This window comes from Manihot esculenta, chromosome 10 (genome assembly GCF_001659605.2).
Source record: "Manihot esculenta cultivar AM560-2 chromosome 10, M.esculenta_v8, whole genome shotgun sequence".
In the NCBI taxonomy this organism is placed as follows: Eukaryota; Viridiplantae; Streptophyta; class Magnoliopsida; order Malpighiales; family Euphorbiaceae; genus Manihot; species Manihot esculenta.
The window spans coordinates 17,276,798-17,295,159 of record NC_035170.2 but is presented as its reverse complement, the minus strand read 5'-3'; the positions used below and the strand labels follow the sequence as shown (position 1 = coordinate 17,295,159).

Genomic DNA, 18,362 nt, shown 5'->3' with positions numbered 1-18,362 from the left:
TTTTATATTATATTGTAATGACATGGTGGTAATAATATGGTAATTACATGGCAACAACGTAATATTTATGTTAATAGATTAACAAAAATTTTAACAATTAAATTTAATTTTTAAAAAATTAAAAATATAAATATAAATTGATTATTTTTAAAGTATATAATAAAATTATAAAATATTATAAAATATAATTTTTTTTTGCAAAAAAATAATTAGTGGTATTTAATATGAGGTTAAATTAAAAAAAAGGGTAAAACAATAGTATATAAACATCCATAATTATATTTATAATAAAAAAGTAAACTTGTTATTTATTTATAAATAATTTAATTTTAAAAATAAATTAACTCAAATTTTATTATTAACTATGCTATTCTACACGTATGTGGGTAATTTGAAAATAAATTATACGGCAAATGCGCAAAATATAGGTTCATACGAGATATTATTTAAAATTTTGACGATATAAATAAATAATATTACAATTTCAAATAAATAAATAATATTAATAAAAAATTAAGTATGGCTTGATTTATAATATCCATTAAAATATATAAAATAATAATTTATTATCACTATTTTCTTTAACATGTGTGGACAAATTTGAGCTTAAAAATTAAAATTTAATGGCTGAAAATTAAGTGAACTCTTCGGCCTTCTTAAAGCAAAAGGCCAAATTTATGACTTTTCCCACCCAACAATTATATATTTGTTTGCTTATTATTATTTTAAATTATTAAAAGAACAAAAAGAGACAAGCGTGAAACCCACTCTGTTAAAAATCAATTCTCTCCTTTTCCTTTCTTCCTCTGCTTTCAACCTCTTCTCTCTTTAGCCTCCACCACCACTTTCTATCTGCACCACACCCACACTGAAACATACAGAGAAGAAATAGATAGAACAATGACCTTTTCTTTTGTATAATGAGTAGTGGACCAAAACCTTCTTCTTCCCTCAGAAGAAGATGGCTATCCAACGCCATGACCAACACCAAAGCTCTTCTTTCTTGCTAGACTCCACTCTCTACTGTGAAGAAGAGAGATGGGTAGATGAAAAAGAACCAGAAGAGGTCTTTCAAAATGAGTGTTTTGGCAAGTATGGAACAAGAAAGTTCCCTTCTTTTTCCCCACTTTCAGTTTTGCTTGAACAAGATTTGTTCTGGGATGATGGGGAGCTTCTCTCACTCTTCTCCAAAGAAGAAGAACAACAACTATCGCAAGTCAATGTCTACAATCTGGAAACTGATTCTTGTCTCTCTGTTGCTCGTCAAGAGGCTGTCGAGTGGATGCTTAAGGTCAATGCCCATTATGGGTTTTCAGTTCTAACTGCAATCTTAGCTGTTAACTATCTTGACAGATTCCTCTCCAGTTCTTATTATCAAAGAGACAAGCCATGGATGATCCAACTTGTGGCTGTGACTTGTCTTTCCTTGGCTGCAAAAGTAGAAGAGACCCAAGTGCCTCTTCTCTTAGACCTCCAAGTATGTCCAACAAAAACCTTACATATCCATTGCCATTTTACTGCTCCCGGTTGCTGATTCTGTACGTTTCTTTGGCTAATTTACTTCGGTGTGTTACAGGTGGAAGACACAAAGTATATGTTTGAGGCCAAAACCATTCAAAGAATGGAGCTTTTGGTGCTTTCTACGCTTAAATGGAAGATGCACCCAGTGACTCCACTCTCATTTATTGATCACATCATTAGGAGGCTTGGATTAAAGACTCATCTTCACTGGGAGTTCCTTAGGAGATGTGAGCGTCTTCTGCTTACTATAGTTTCAGGTAAAAGCATAATCCATAACGTCTTTGTAAACCACACTACTTTAACCATAGTTCAGATTCTTGCCCTTAAAAGTTTCTGATCTTTCGGTTTACGTTTCATTTTATGGTTTCTGTAGATTCAAGATCCATCGGCTATCTTCCTTCTGCATTGGCTACTGCTACGATGATGCGCGTTATAGACGAAGTTGAGCCCTTGAATACGATGGAGTATCAGAAACAGCTTCTGGGTGTCCTTAAAATCTGCAAGGTTCTTTCATTATCCTTGAATCTCGATTGTTTGTTTGTATATAAAATTTGAACACAGCCACCAAAATATCACATGATGCACTCGTTATTACATGAACTTTTAATAAGAGAACATCAGCAACTTCATTAATTTGTAACAGGAAAAGGTAAATGATTGTTATAAACTCATTCTTGAGCTATCAAAGATCAAAACCAATGCTTCTGTTGTCTACAACAAGTCTCTCAAGCGAAAGTATGAGCCACTCCCTAGCAGTCCAAGTGGAGTGATTGATGCTACTGTTTTCAGCTGTGACAGCTCAAACGATTCTTGGGCTCTGGGGTCTTCAGTCTCTTCAACGCCAGAACAACAACTGTTTAAGAAGAGCAGAGCACAAGACCAATGGGTTTTTGTGGACATGGTTGGCAGCCCTCGTTAATCTGAAAAAAATGAAAAAAGGGAAGTAAATCTATATTTTATTATGTTTACTCATCTCTCTCTCTCTCTCTCTCTCTCTCTCTAATTAAGTTGCCTTCCCTCCACTCTGCAATTCAAAGCTTGCCCACTCCTGCCATGGAGATGGGTGTCATTTTGAGAGAAGGACGATGAGATGACTGATGAGAGGGTCGTGCATCTATCTCCCTCTTATTTTAATGTCTTTGGCTCTGTACAAGTCTCTTTTAAGAGAATACTTTCAATATGGACATATTAATATCATATTCATAAAATAAATTCAAAGCATTTTTGTTCATTTATAAATATTATTGTTCATTCTCCACACTTTGGCAATTCTCAATGCCTAATCAGATCCGACCATAAGGTAGTTAATGATCTGTTTGGTTCGTAATTATGATTAGTAAGTGGATATCCGTTAATCATCTTGTTTAAAGGTTTAAGGTCAAAAGCTGAGAAACATGTCGAGTAATATTTTAAATAATTAATACCCATTTTAGATTATTATCTCCTTATTACATACGATTAAAAAAAAAAGAGATTTGTCTGCATGAGAAGAGAGGAACAGGCTGTCGGCCAGTGGGGTTATGGGGTTTGTCTGAATAGAGACTTTTGGATTGGGGAGATAGGTTTTTGACCAAACCTTCCCTTTGTTGCTGAGAGTGACCTTAATATCTTCTCTTTAATTCTTTATTTCTTTTTCTTTGTCTTAGCAACCTATAATCCTAACCTAAAAAACACCATCTATTGCTCTATTAGATTTTCTCCACCTTTTGGATCCAACTGTTGCTTGTTGGCGCTGTTCATGAGGCTATAGACTCATTTCCCTCAAGTCTCCTGAAAAGAAGAGAATAGGACTGAATATATAGTACGGATTCTGTGGAAGCTGCAGCTGCTAGCTACTACTTTGTAGTTGCTACTATGGATGACAGAAGTATAAATATTTGCTGAATTATTATAAATTTTTAGGGCAAAAAGACTAGCTATGTATGGCATGAGAATTGAGAGTCAACAACATAATAAATATCTTTCTTTTCTTTATACTTTTTCTTTATTTGAATCAAGTGTTGTTTTTTTTTTACTATTTTTGTTTATGCTGTGACCATGTATCAATTTGGTTTTCTTTTTTGAGCTATAATACTGATATTAGCTGTAATGAGACTCTTTCTTACAAATTGAAAATTCTTACCATATTAATGAATAGGGATATGAACTCTAAACATTCAATTCTTTTAACATTTAAAAATCATGCTAAAAATAAGTGAGGAGATTACTTAAATTAGGTTAAATAGCAAGCTTACTCTAGTTTTCATGCATTTATTTATTTATTTTTGTCAAAAGGTTTATTAGATTAAAGACTTCTATCCTTTTTTTTTTTTAGATATTATTTTATTAGTTTGTTTTTTAATGTACTCTTACTTAAGATATGCATTGAAAAAGTATAATATAGTTTTAGACCTGCCCAAACTGTAAACTGTAGTAGTGAATTAATAAAGACAATATAAAATTTATTGTTTTAACAATATTTTTTAAATCATATAAAAAAAATAATATATAAAAATAATAAATAAATTTATTATTATGGGATGGAAAGAGTGGCACATAACATATTTACTTTACTGAAACCTAATCTCTTTAGTTAGAGAGAAAGTTCTCTCTCATTTTTTATTTTTGAATAATTTATAAGCAGGTGCTTGAGGTTTTATAAAACTCATAAATTGATCTCTTATTAAATTTTATGTAACAAACAAATTCAAGATTTTGAATTAACATAATTAATCGATCCTTCTTTTATAAAGAGCGTTAAATTGTCATTAGTTTATAGAGACGCGAGGTTGAGAGCGAGCAGAAGCAAGGAGACGTAAGGCTGAGTGAGCAATCACCTTCATGCCTGCTTGGTTGAGAGCGAGGAGATGCGAGATTGAGTGAGGAATCACCTTCATAGCTACCAAGGTTGGATTGAACAAAATTATTGGGGAGCACACACGTCTTATTTCATGGAAGAACAAGACAGATTCTGCACCAGATCTCTTCTCTCTTGAGCTATACCCAAATGGCACCGATCAATATTTTATTCTATGGAATATGTCAAAGAATTTCTGGATTGAAATGGGCAAATCTTCAGCTTAGTGCCTGAAAATGAGACTGAATTATATTTATAACTTCAGTTATTTCAAGAATGAAAGTGAGAGCTATTTTACCTATTCTTTGTACAATAAGTTTATCATATATTGATACCCCAGTGGAAGTCTGTTAGTATTTTATTTTTCATATTACATTATTTTTATCTTAATCATATGACACCTTCATACTAAATTATTAAGTTTTATTTTATAATATTTTCAGATGGAGTAATACACGCTTGAGATTATAGGAAGAAAACTGTTTTTATTTTCTTACCTCTTGTGTAGTAAGTTACAGAGTTTATATAGTACATGATATGAACAATTAGACCTTTGATTGAGCCCTCAATTATGTCCTAGAATCGTGCTATACTAAATATGGTAAGATTTGATCACTGACTGATTTACAATCATGGTAGAGGATTCTTTCCAACAACTGATTGATTTACAATCATGGCAGAGGATTCTTTCCAACACTCCCCCTCAAGTTGGTTCATGTGGATCTAGCATACCCAACTTGTCCAAAACCTCATGGAATATTCGTCCAGCTACTGCTTTGGTTAGGATGTCCGCCCATTGATCCTCTGATCGAACAAACGGTAAAGATATCAGACCACTGTCCAACTTTTCTTTGATGAAATGTCGGTCTATTTCAACATGTTTTGTTCGATCATGCTGAACTGGATTTTCAGAAATGCTTATTGCCGCCTTGTTGTCACAACGGAGTTCAGCTGCATCCTTTGATGGGAATCCAAGCTCAAACATCAACTTTCTGATCCATAGGAGTTCTGCCAGTCCTTTTGCTATTCCCCTGAATTCTGCTTCAGCACTTGACAGTGCCACCATCTTCTGTTTCTTACTTTTCCACGTTACCAAATTTCCTCCGACAAAGGTAAAGTATCCTGAAGTAGATCGTTTGTCAGAGAGATCTCCTGCCCAACTTGCGTCCGTATATCCACTGATACTGAAATGACCATTCTTTTTGAACAACATGCCCATCCCAACTGTTCCTTTCAGATATCGAACGATTCTTAATGCTGCCTCCATATGGTCTTGTTTTGGATCATGCATGAACTGACTTACCAAACTCACGGCATATGCCACGTCTGGTCTGGTGTGTGATAAATAAATCAGTTTTCCTACCAGTCTCTGGTACCTCCCCTTGTCTGTGGGTCCTTCTTTTGAGTCCTTGCTCAACTCGTGATTGACCATTACCGGAGTATCGACTGGTTTGCAATCTATCATTCCTGTTTCAGTTAACAGATCAAGAATGTACTTTCTCTGTGATATTAGAATTCCCTGGTTTGATCTGAGAACTTCGATTCCAAGAAAATATTTTAGCATCCCCAGGTCTTTCATCTCAAATTCTTGGAATAAGTTGTCCCTCAGTTGTTTGATTTCGTCCACATCATCTCCAGTTATAACCATGTCATCCATGTATATAATCAAACACGTGATCTTCCTTCCTTGCCTCTTCAAGAATAGAGTGTGATCGGAGTTACTCTGTCGATATCCATTTTTCTTCATTGCTTGAGTAAATCTCCCAAACCATGCTCTGGGTGACTGTTTCAACCCATACAAGGCTCGCCTCAATCGACACACTTCTCCCCTTCTATATCCACTCATGAACCCTGGTGGAGCATTCATGTATACTTCCTCCTCCAGATCACCATGTAAGAAAGCATTTTTCACATCAAATTGGTGAAGTGGCCAGTCTAGGTTTGCAGCTAGAGAGAATAGGACCCGTATTGTATCAATTTTTGCTACTGGAGAGAATGTTTCAGAATAGTCAACTCCATAAGTCTGAGTATATCCTTTTGCTACAAGTCTAGCTTTATATCTGTCCACCGTTCCGTCTGACTTATACTTTATGGTAAACACCCATTTGCATCCCACTGGTCGTTTTCCCTTGGGTAGCCAGCATTTTTCCCAGGTCTTGTTTTTCTCCAGGGCATCCATCTCGGTCTCCATCGCCTCAACCCATCTTTTGTCCTTCTGGGCCTCTGTGGCATCCTTTGGTATCCATTCTGAGCAAATATTTTTCTGTAGGTTGACCAACTGAGGTGATAGTCTTTCTCCTCTGGTAACATTTGCCACAGGGTATTTGGACCTGGCTGCCTCGAATTCTGGATCATATCTCCTGGGTGGAATTCCTCTATTATTCCGAGGGGGTAGGACATATTGGCCTGTTTCAGAAACCTCAAGGGAAATGGGTTTAGTAGTAAGGTTATTAGAACCAGGGGAAAGTTCAGATTCACATACCTCAGTTGTGTGTTCCTCAGGATATTCTACGGTGTCAGGTTCTGGTTGTGACGTTGAGACCGAGGACTGTACTAGATGGTCAGTGTCTCCCAGTTCTGGTGTAGACTCAGGAAGAGAAGAATGATCAAGTTCTGGCCCCTCCTGACTAAGCCAATTTGGCAGTGGTGGTGATTGTGCCGTTTTCTCCCCCTCACTGCTAGTTGGCGAGGGAAAAAAATATTCCTCTTCCAGAAAAGTGCAGTCCATGGTAGTGAAGAGCCGTTTAGAGATTGGGTCAAAACACCGATAGCCCTTTTTATGGACACCATAACCAAAGAAAACACACTTAAGAGCACATGGATCAAGTTTAGTGCGGTGTGTTTTTGGAATGTGAACATAAACTGTACATCCAAAGATTTTAGGTGGAAGGTTGAGAAGGGAAGGGATGGTGTGATGAGAGGACAAGGTATGCAAGGGAGATTGGAAATTAAGAACGCGAGACGGAAGTCGATTGATGAAGTAAATGGATGTGGCAACTGCTTCAGACCAAAACTTAGGAGGAACTTGGGCTTCAAACAATAGGGCTCGGGCAGTCTCAAGGATATGTCGATTTTTCCTTTCAACAACCCCATTTTGCTGTGGTGTATAAGGACAAGTAGTTTGGTGAAGGATCCCATTATCCCGGAAAAAGGTTTGGAGATGGTTATTGACAAATTTCCCCCCATTGTCAGATCGGAGGACTTGAATGGTCTTGTGAAATTAGGTTTTAATCATGCAGAAAAAATCACAGAATTTCTCAGCCACTTCACTTTTTTGTCTTAACAGGTAAACCCAAGTAACACGAGTGCAATCATCAATAAAAGTCACAAAGTATCTATAATCAGGGGAGACAGTTTCCGGGGCAGGCCCCCATACATCAGAGTGTATTATTGAGAAGGGAGTATCAGATTTATTTGTGGATATATGATAAGTACTCTTATGACTCTTAGCAAGCACGCATGAAGAACAAACTGGAATGTCAATGGATTTAAACTCAGGAAACAAAGTACGAAGATAATCACTTGAGGGATGGCCGTAGCGCTGGTGCCAGAGCCATAACTGTCGGGTTGAGGACCCTTGAGCTAAATGAGCTGACCCAGTACTTGAGATCTCCTCCACATAGTACAGTCCATCTTTCTCAGTACCACGGCCCAGTACCGTGCCCGTATGAATATCCTGCAAAACACAAAAATGAGGATACATGAGTACTCTGCAATTTAACTGTTTGGTGATCTGACTGACAGAGAGTAATTTGCAAGATAAGGAAGGTACATAGAGGCTGTTGGAGACATTTAAAGTGGGGGTTATAGAAACGGTACCACCACCGATGACCGGGAAAGAGCCACCGGTAGCGTTTAGAATATTGGATTTTGAGGGTGGGGCTGACACAACAAAATCTGAAGAATCATTAGTCATAGTGTCTGTGGCTCCTGAATCAAATATCCACCCACTAGTATTTTGTACCTTGTTAGAATTAAAACAAGCAGAGGCACATTTAGATTTATTTAAAGAGACAGGGGTAGAAAGGTCATTTGCCCTCCTTTCTAACCCTAAAATACCTCCTTTCCGATCATAAGGGACACCCGTGCCTCCTCCTTTCGCGGCTCCTTGTAGTGCCGTGATAAACATCTCCATCATCTTTGTCCATACAACATAATTGGAATCATTCAATTTTATGTCGGACGGTGGCTGTGCTGAATTAAGAGTGAATTGGTTCACTGATTTTTGATTTCCATCTTGGCTATTCTGAATTAACTGGAATAGTTTTTGTGACAGGTCTGCTATTGGATCAATTATTGCCTGGGATTGGTCAACCGGGCTGGGGAGGTCGGCCATTGTTGTTTCGGTGAGAGAAAGAAGTTGGGAAGGGTATCTGGTAAAGGATTATTGCAGGATGGCTATATTTTTAGACCGAAACCTGCTCTGATACCACCTTGAGATTATAGGAAGAAAACTGTTTTTATTTTCTTACCTCTTGTGTAGTAAGTTACAGAGTTTATATAGTACATGATATGAACAATTAGACCTTTGATTGAGCCCTCAATTATGTCCTAGAATCGTGCTATGCTAAATATGGTAAGATTTGATCACTGACTGATTTACAATCATGGCAGAGGATTCTTTCCAACAACTGATTGATTTACAATCATGGCAGAGGATTCTTTCCAACATAATACACGACGTATTACTCAAGTCGTGACATATGTGTTGATAGAGATACATTATAAATTTTATAGGATGGACGATTAAAAAGTTGTAACGCCCCGGAAATCTGGACCGCTACTGGCGCTAGGATCCGGGTCGACTTAAGGCCGCCGGGACCCGTAGCAAGCCTGACATATAACCTGTAAACCTGTATAATCCCATACATGATCAACAACATGCATAAAAATTAAAACTTTTCTTCATACAAACTGTCATCTACTAACTCAACCTGTGCATACTCTGATCATATACATAACATAGTCCCTCTGTGGGATCTCATCAAGCCTTAAAGGCAAAACAACCTGTGTTGAGTTAGTTTACATAAACATCATAACATAAGATCATGTATATACAAAAGGGATTAACATTACATTATGGTCAAGCACAATTCTATCCTCAATAATCTCATTACATAACATCCTGAATATTTTTACATTTCATCATAATACAATTGTCATGTCCACAAACTAACTATTACATACATATGACTTTTTCTCGTTGCCTTCTCTATCTATCCCGTACCTGCAAACCTAGGGGTTAGGGGAGAGGGGTGAGCTAGATGCCCAGTGAGTAGAACTGTAAAAAGAAAATATTTAAAACATGCTATCATGAAATGCGTCACTGCACAAATAAATCACACCACGGATGGACTGATTCAAAAATCCCTCAACTCCATGCCCGGCCCTATTATGGGCACCACAGGACTTCGTATTGCCCGGCCCTATTATGGGCACCACAGGACTTCGTACTCGGAGTTATTGCCCGGCCCTATTATGGGCACCACAGGTCTTCGTATTGCCCGGCCCTATTATGGGCACCACAGGACTTCGTATATAGAAGGCTAATGAATCATCCTAATGTCCATCCACTATCATCTATCACAACAATACAATGCGGCATAGTCGTGAATTCTAATGCAAACAACCTATAATATGATCATGATGCATGAAGCATGACAAAAGCATTTCATTTCTTAATTTAAAAGGTTAAGTTTAGTTCCACTCACCTCTGGCTGACTCTGACAAACTCTGTAGCAGCTGGCTCACTGCTGGGGTCCTTGGTTCCTCGGGTCCGAACCTACACAGGTGGACTCCAATGAGGGACCAAACATACATAAACATAACTCTAATATATTCCCCGAAAACCCCCTAAAACATCATGAAAATATCACATAGAGATATGCATGAAGTGGCTGAACAGGGCACTTTCGGCGGCACCTTCGGCGGCCGAAAGTCCTGGACAGAGACGAAACTCAGGTAGGTTCGGCGGCACCTTCGGCGGTCGAAAGTCCCAGACAGAGACGAAAGTCTCTTTTCGGGGGCAACTTCGGCAGCCGAAAGGCCTGCCTCCCCAGCCATGTTCGGCGGCCGAAAGTGCCTTCGGCTGCCGAACCTGGTTTCTGCCAAAGGGCAGAAACTTGGCTCCTTTGTGCATTTTCGCCTCCAAACTCACCAATCATGCATACCACTCAACCAAAACATGCATACAAGCTCCTAGGGGCCCCAAACAAGCATATACCCCAACTACAACACTTCAAACCTACTCAAACATGCCACATTGCTCAAAAATCACATAAAACCTAACATTTACTTAAAAACTCATACAACCCTATACATGCCATTCTACCCCATAAAATCACTTAAAACTTACTTAAAACTTACTTAAAACACATAAGGAGCTTAAGATCGGCCCTTACCTCTTGAAGATCGAGAGGAAGACGACCCAAACTTGGAGATCCACGAAAATGAGCTCCTGAGTTCCCAAAGCTCCAAAACTTGGTTTAAAAGCTCAAAACCTTCAATGCAAGCTTAAAACTCAAGAAAAATGGTAGAGATTTGGAGGAAGAGCACAAGAGTTGCAAAGGGAAGGTCGGAAGCTTGCTATGGCCGAAAATGGGAGAAAGCTCGCCCATTTCGGCTAAGTGTCCCATTTATAGGTGGCTGGCCAGGCCACATTCGGGGGCCGAATGTGCCTCCGCATCCATGAAATGTTCGGCGGCCGAACTTGACTTTCGGCGGCCGAACCTGAACTTCCCTAACTCATGCTTTCGGGGGCCTAACGTGCCTCCAAAACGCATGCATGTTCGGCGGCCGAACTTGACTTTCGGCGGCCGAACCTGGGTTTCCCTCCAATGCTATTTTCATGCAAAAACTCATTTAGTTTCATACTTTAAAACCATTAAAAACATGAAAACATTTTATGAAAGCATGGTTCTACCCTTCTAGAGGTCTCCAACATCCGAGATTCCACCGGACGGTAGGAATTCCGATACCGGAGTCTAGCCGGGTATTACAAAAGTATAATGTAAATATGAGCATGCATCGATTGATCTTTTTCTTTTGTTATTTTAATATATATTTTTTTCATACGGTAAGAGCGCTATATTCTGATAAAGTATTTGTAATATTACTATTATATTATATGCAAAGGCGTAGAGCAGTGATTCCCTTTATATGCTTCAATGTGGTAGAATAACATCAACCAAATAGAGTATTGCACAAATTTGGCATGCAATAATTAATACTAAATTCACCACGCTAGTCAGTTAATCTTTATAACACATCACTATTGTCATCTGATAGTAATTGGATTAAAGTTCGTGTGCATTGGATTGCCATATGGAAAGATAGATGGCAAATGTTGGTTGAAGCATGACCATTAAATGAGTAACTTCATTATTATTCAGAATACCTTGAATCATATAGGAGAATATCTCATTGATGGATATCGCATAGGGGTGCAACTATTGACATAATATCTTATTATTCAATTTATTTTCATATATTTTCTATTTATTTTAAAAAATTAGTTATTAATAATATTATTCAAATAGGAGGATAGTATCGAGAGTATTCATCTCATAAATCGATAGTTTCCTAATTCAGGCACAAATCATATCAAACGACAGATAATAGCTCTGTTCTATGCGAGTGCAACTTATGCTAAATGACATTGATGAGCCAGTTGACCCACTAAGGAGACCTAGGCGCAAACATAGCTCGCGCTAAGAAGCCGATGCTCATACATATACTACTCTTTCGACAAATATCACCATCCCAACACCCATTTTGTTCCACACTCATTGACCAATTATTGAGATTGGACAATTATCAGCAAGACCAAGTGTTCCATAAGACGGTAGGTTACAATATACTACCTGGACGCCTAGTAGTCTTATGCCTACACTTCAAATAATCCACGCAGTGGTCCTTCTAGCAGCCTGGTATTTAAGATCATCCATATTAGATGCAGATCCTAGGAGGTATTACTTTTGATGCTTTTGCCTGACATACTAATTCCGTTAATATATTCTCTGCTAGACATTTTGTGGATATTTCTTTATCCAGCCTAGGATCACAACATTTTTTCGGACACTTTGTACAATACACGTCGGGACAACACTTCTTTAATGTTGCATCTGATCATAATTTATTTGAATCACATGATGATATCTTTTTACTATCACAATAGGCACATGATTTTAACGTTTTCATGATCTCAACTAATAATGATCCTTCTACTAAAGGTGACGGTATAAGTGGTGACCGCTGACCATATAAAACTCGATGTCTACATGAAAGAAGGAGCGTCTATATAGTACATGAGAATACTTGCATTATTCTTAGTAATATTTATTAACATTATTATTTAGAAATTTAATAATCTACTTTTATTATTTTCCACAATTCATAAATATTTTAATTATTTTATTTTTCTAATATTTATTTTATAAATCAATTTTAGTATTTTATTTTATTTTATATTATTAAAATATTTTATTTTATATCTGATCGTAATTTATTTTAATCACATGATGATATCTTTTTACTATCACAATAGGAACCTGATTTTAACGTTTTTATGATCTCAACTAATAATAATCCTTTTATTAAAGGTGACGATATAAGTGGTGACCGCCGACCATATAAAACTCGATGTCTACATGAAAGAAGGAGCGTCTATATGAAAGAAGGAGCGTCTATATAGTACATGAGAATACTTGCATCATTCTTAGTAATATTTATTAACATTATTATTTATAAATTTAATAATTTACTTTTATTATTTTCCACAATTCATAAATATTTTAATTATTTTATTTTTCTAATATTTATTTTATAAATTAATTTTAATATTTTATTTTATATTATTAAAATATTTTATTTTATATCATTAAAAATTTAACAAAATATAATTTTAAATATACAACCTTCAGACTACATTATAAATAATAATACAACTATTATATATTTAGAAACATTAAATTTCATATACTCCTAAACATTTAGAATTAAAATAAAATATAAAATTTTCAACTCAATAATTTTTTTACATAAATATAATTTAAAAAAATTATTATTTTTTTAAAACAATTTAAATATTTAAAAAAATTAAAAAAAAAAATACTTCACTTGTAAAATGTGGTAAAGACATACCACAATTGTAAAGTGCTGTCAAACTGCACTTTTAGAAATGCAGTCGCATGTAGAAATTTTTCGCAAGCGCTCATGTTACCGCAATTTTAAAATGTGATAATAATTAATTTTAAAAAAATAATGTAAATTTTATCACATTTCAAAAGTATGATAAAAAGTATTTTCAAATCAGGATATAAGAAATAATTTTTTCTTTTTTATCTTCAAAAAGGAAAAAGCCAAAGTTGGATTAACATCATAATCTAAGCAAAGTTTAAAAATGAATGGTATTACCCACTGAACTATAAAGTTTATATTAAGCAGAGTGATAAGGTTTAGTTTGATCACAAAATGTGTATATTGATAAGTGTATAATTGTGTGATATTATCTTTATAATAGATTGTATTTGTTGATATCTCTATTTAAGGGGAATCATTTGTGAATAGAAATACAAGTTTAAACCCCAACTAATCTCTCTGCATTCATATGGTATTAGAGCATTAAAAACAAAAAGTTTTTATCCAATCTAGTTTCTGTCTTTTCATTTTCTTCTGCCATTTTTCATTTTACGTCTTTTTTCAAAAATGACATCCTCTTCCAGTACTTCTAATACTGTTCATTCATCCGGCAAGACTCTGATTTCTTTTACTTCATCTCAGTTTCCATTGAAATTTACATCTCAAAATTATCCTACTTGGCGTGCACAAGTAGTTCCTGTCTTGCATGGTTATAATCTGATTGGTTATGTTGACAGAACGCTATTGTCTCCTTCTCTGGTTATTCGTCAAGAAGGAAAGGATGGTTCAAATGAAGCTGTGGATGTTCCAAATAGCGATTATGAATTTGGGTATGTTAAGATCAGTTAATATTGGCTGCCATCATAGCTTTTACAAGTTTTTCTACTATGCATGTTGTCTCTTCCGTGCAGACTTCAACCGATGCTTGGGAAAGAATTCAGACTTCTTTTGCAAACAAATCTGCAAAGAGACTTCTTTCTCTTCGTGAGAAGCTTTCTAATCTGAAGCGAGAAACAAGGTCTGTATCTGAGTATTTGCAAACTGTTAAGAATGTGTCTGAGGACCTAGCTTTAGCTAGAAGTCTTGTGTCCCCTGTTGATCTTGTGATTCATGTTCTGAATGGAATTGGGAGTGATTTTAAAGAAATTCCAGTAGTCTAGCTTTAGCTAGAAGTCTTGTGTCCCCTGTTGATCTTGTGATTCATGTTCTAAATGGAATTGGGAGTGATTTTAAAGAAATTCCAGTAGTAGTTCGTGCAAGAGATTTCATAATTTCGTTCGAGGAGCTTGAGGATAAACTTCTGTCTCATGAACTGTATCTTAAACGATCAGAAGCTTCTCTTGATTCAGTTTCGATTATTGCAAATAATGTTCGGAAAAGGACCTCTAATCGAAGGAGTGATAATTAAGGGTTTCGGTCTTCTAGTGGTCAAAACTTTCGTGTCTCACAATCTGCTTCTAAACTAGCGGCTGGTGGGTCCACGATTCAGTGCCAAATCTGTGAATGATCGGGTCATAGTGCTCGTCAATGCTTCCGTGCTAAAGACTACTTCAGAAATAATTTTCCTTGACCTCGTGCAAATCATGTAAGTTCTAATACTACACAAAACAACACCTAGGTACTTGATACAGGAGCTTCTCACCATGTGACAAATGACTTGCAAAATCTCTCTTTGCATGCTCCATATGATGGCCTTGATGAATTGCACTTAACCAACGGTTCAGGTTTGCATATCACACATGTTGGTTCACATGTTCTTTCTTTTCCATTAAAATCATGTTCACTTCAGAATGTTTTGTGTGTTCCTCAGTCACAAGAAAATCTTATCTCTGTATCTGAATTTTGTCTAGCAAATAATGTGTCAATTGAAATTTTTCTTATTGTTTTCTTGTAAAGGATCTATCCGCGGGAGATAATCATAAGGGGGCAAATTAAGAATTCATTATATCGTCTCTCATTCTTGTCAAGGATTTGTTCTGCTTTGTCTCTTCCAACAGCCTGTCTTACTATTCGTGCTTCGTCGTTGTTTTGGCATCAACGTTTGGGTCATTCTGCCTAAAAAATTTCTAAATTTGTTTTGTCTAAGTTTAAGTTACCTGTTTCGTCTGATGAAGTTTTTAATTGCAATTCATGTCGTTGTAATAAGAGTCATAGGTTCGCTTTTGATACATCATCGTTGAAAAGTACTCGTCCTTTAGAATTATTGTATTCAGATTTATGGGGACCTGCTCCTGTTGAATCTATTGATAGTTTTAAGTATTATTTGATATTTGTGGACCATTTTACAAAGTACATATGGTTTTATCCATTGATAGCAAAGTCAGACGTTTCTTTAATTTTCCCAGCATTCCAAAAACTTGTCGAAAATCATTTTTCTTCAAAAATTACTTCAGTTTATACTGATGGGGGAGGGGAATTTATTACTTTGAAATCCATATTTCAGGCTAGTGGTATAACTCATCTTCAAACTCCTCCCATACCCCACATCATAATGGAACTGCTGAAAGACGACATAGGCAAACAGGGCTTACTCTCCTTCACCATGCGTTTTTACCTCCAAAATTTTGGTCGTATGCTTTCCAAGAAGCAACCTATTTAATTAATCGGTTGCCGACTCCAATTCTAAATTATTATTCACCATTCTTTCAGCTTTTTAAGCAGCAACCAAATTATTCTAGTTTACGAGTTTTCAGTTGTTTATGCTATGCATGTCTTCGACCTTATACCAAAACTAAATTTGATGAGAAGTTGAAACCTTGTATTTTTCTTGGGTATTCATTATGACAGAGTGCTTATTTGTGTTTTGATTATGTTACAGGTCAGGTTTATGTTTCTCGTCATGTCGTTTTTATTGAAAATCAATTTCCTAGTCGGAGTCAAATGTTACAAGTTTAGAGTAATTCTAATTCTTGGTACAATTATCAATCAAGTTCTGATGAAGATCCCTTAGCATTAGTCCCGTTTTATCCATCTCGTTCGAGTATAAGTCTTTCAAATTTTGCTTTTGAGTCTTCTTCCATTGAGTCTTCTATTGTTTCTCAGTCAGTCGACAATGGGTCCACAATTTCGGTCGAAACCAGGTCTACGCTTCCAGTCGTGTCTTCTGAATCGTTCCTTCCTCCTATACCAGAATCGTCCATCCAACCTCCTCCTCTATTAGAGTCTTCGTTTGCTGCTTCTAGTGCAGTTGTGTGTACTCATCCTATGCGCACAAGGTCATAGAATAACATTTTCAAGCCTAAAATACTTCATACACTTACAAAGCATCCTTTACCTCCTTCCATTGAACCTTCATGTGTGACACATGTCTTAAATGTTCTTGAATGGTGGTCAGCCATGTCTGCTGAATATAATGCTTTAATTACTAATGGTAATTGGCTTTTGGTTCCTTCAGATAGTAGTCAGAATTTGATTGGCTGCAAGTGGGTTTTTCGAGTCAAGAAGAATCCGGATGGTTCACTTGCTAAATATAAAGCGCGACTCGTTGCCAAAGGATATAGTTAAGACCAGGAGTTGATTGTGGGGATACGTTTAGTCCTATTTTGAAACCTGCCACTATTCGTATTGTCCTTACAGTTGCAGTTATAAATAGGTGGGACATTTGTCAATTGGACATCAATAATGCCGTTTTGCATGGACCCTTATAGGAAGAAGTTTTATGAAGCAGCCTCCTGGATTTGTTGATTCGACTAGACCGGAGTATGTTTGTAAGCTTGTAAAGGCTTTATATGGTCTTCGTCAGGCACCAAGGGCTTGGTACCAAGCTTTGCGGGATTGTGCATTGCAGTTTGGTTTTATTCAATCTAAATGTGATCATTCACTATTTATATTTTTCAAGGCTAATGTGGTTTGCTTCTTTTTGATATATGTTGATGATTTACTTCTTACAGGGAGTTGTAAATTGTTCATAAATTCATTTATTGGTGAGCTTGCAGCCCGATTTTTCTTAAAAGAACCGCAACCTTTGAATTTTTTCCTGGGTATTGATATACATCCATGCAAAGATGGCCTATTCTTGTCACAACATCACTATATTCATAAATTGTTAGTGACTACCAAAATGGACGGTGCGAAACCGGTGAGTACTCCATTTGCTACAACAACTAAATTGGTTAAAAATGTATCATTAGATTTAGTTGCTGAAGCTACAGAGTTTCGAAAGCTTGTTGGTGCCTTGCAATATCTCACTTGGACTCGCCCTGATATTTGTTTCTCTTTAATAAATTATCTCAATTCATGTAAAGTCCAACAACAGCTCATTGGGATGCGTTGAAAAGGCTGCTTCGCTATCTGAAGTCAACCATTGATCATATTATATTAGTTACTCCACAATCTTCATTAAATTTTCATGCATTTTCAGATGCAGATTGGGCGGGTGATCCCTCAGATAGGTTTTCTACCACTGGGTTTATATTGTATATTGGTTCGCTTCCAATTTTCTAGTCTTCGAGAAAATAAAAGTTAGTTGCTAGGTCTTCTACGGAAGCCAAATACCGAACAGTAGCATCTGCAACATCTGAAATAATGTGGGTGAGGTCTGTGTTTTCTGAGCTTGGGTATTCGAGACTCTCAACTTTATATCCTACACTTTTTTGTGATAATATTTTGGCAATGTATGCTTGTCAAAATTCTGTGTATCACTTGAGAATGAAACACATTGAGATTGATATACATTTTGTGCACGACTTGGTGCAAAAGAAGAAGTTATGCATAGCACATGTATCATCTAAAGACCAATTAGCGGAACTTTTAACTAAACCTCTATCAAAGCAGATGTTTGTTTCAAACATATTCAAGATTGGTGTTCGAAGTGGTACCCCAATCTTGTGGGGGAGTATTAAGCAGAGTGATAAGGTTTGGTTTGGTC

The 18,362-nt window shown here is 36.4% G+C and overlaps 2 protein-coding genes across 2 annotated transcripts; both read left to right on the top strand.

Annotated features, from left to right (window-relative positions):
- Positions 1-760: 760 nt before the first annotated feature.
- Positions 761-2,760, top strand: LOC110607744 (cyclin-D3-1). The gene is made up of 4 exons (XM_021746896.2): positions 761-1,477; positions 1,577-1,778; positions 1,895-2,025; positions 2,165-2,760. Exons 1-4 carry the CDS (start codon positions 962-964, stop codon positions 2,438-2,440), a joined length of 1,125 nt encoding a protein of 374 aa, XP_021602588.1. The 5' UTR covers positions 761-961; the 3' UTR covers positions 2,441-2,760.
- An 11,302-nt stretch (positions 2,761-14,062) lies between these two features.
- On the top strand, positions 14,063-17,768 carry LOC110607743. The gene is made up of 9 exons (XM_021746895.1): positions 14,063-14,329; positions 14,407-14,626; positions 14,731-14,864; positions 15,114-15,219; positions 15,709-15,938; positions 16,314-16,318; positions 16,426-16,688; positions 16,830-16,949; positions 17,143-17,768. The coding sequence occupies exons 1-9, from the start codon at positions 14,063-14,065 to the stop codon at positions 17,766-17,768; spliced, it is 1,971 nt and encodes a 656-aa protein (XP_021602587.1).
- Positions 17,769-18,362: the final 594 nt, after the last annotated feature.

Bases quoted from the DNA above. Each gene is read 5' to 3' on its own strand.
- LOC110607744 (XM_021746896.2), top strand. From the start codon at position 962: ATGGCTATCCAACGCCATGACCAACACCAAAGCTCTTCTTTCTTGCTA. The intron at 1,779-1,894 runs GTAAAAGCATAA...TGGTTTCTGTAG, and splicing joins TCTGCTTACTATAGTTTCAG to ATTCAAGATCCATCGGCTAT. The intron at 2,026-2,164 runs GTTCTTTCATTA...AATTTGTAACAG, and splicing joins GTGTCCTTAAAATCTGCAAG to GAAAAGGTAAATGATTGTTA.
- LOC110607743 (XM_021746895.1), top strand. From the start codon at position 14,063: ATGACATCCTCTTCCAGTACTTCTAATACTGTTCATTCATCCGGCAAG. The intron at 14,330-14,406 runs GTTAAGATCAGT...TCTTCCGTGCAG, and splicing joins GCGATTATGAATTTGGGTAT to ACTTCAACCGATGCTTGGGA. The intron at 15,220-15,708 runs GTTTGCATATCA...TATTGTATTCAG, and splicing joins GCACTTAACCAACGGTTCAG to ATTTATGGGGACCTGCTCCT.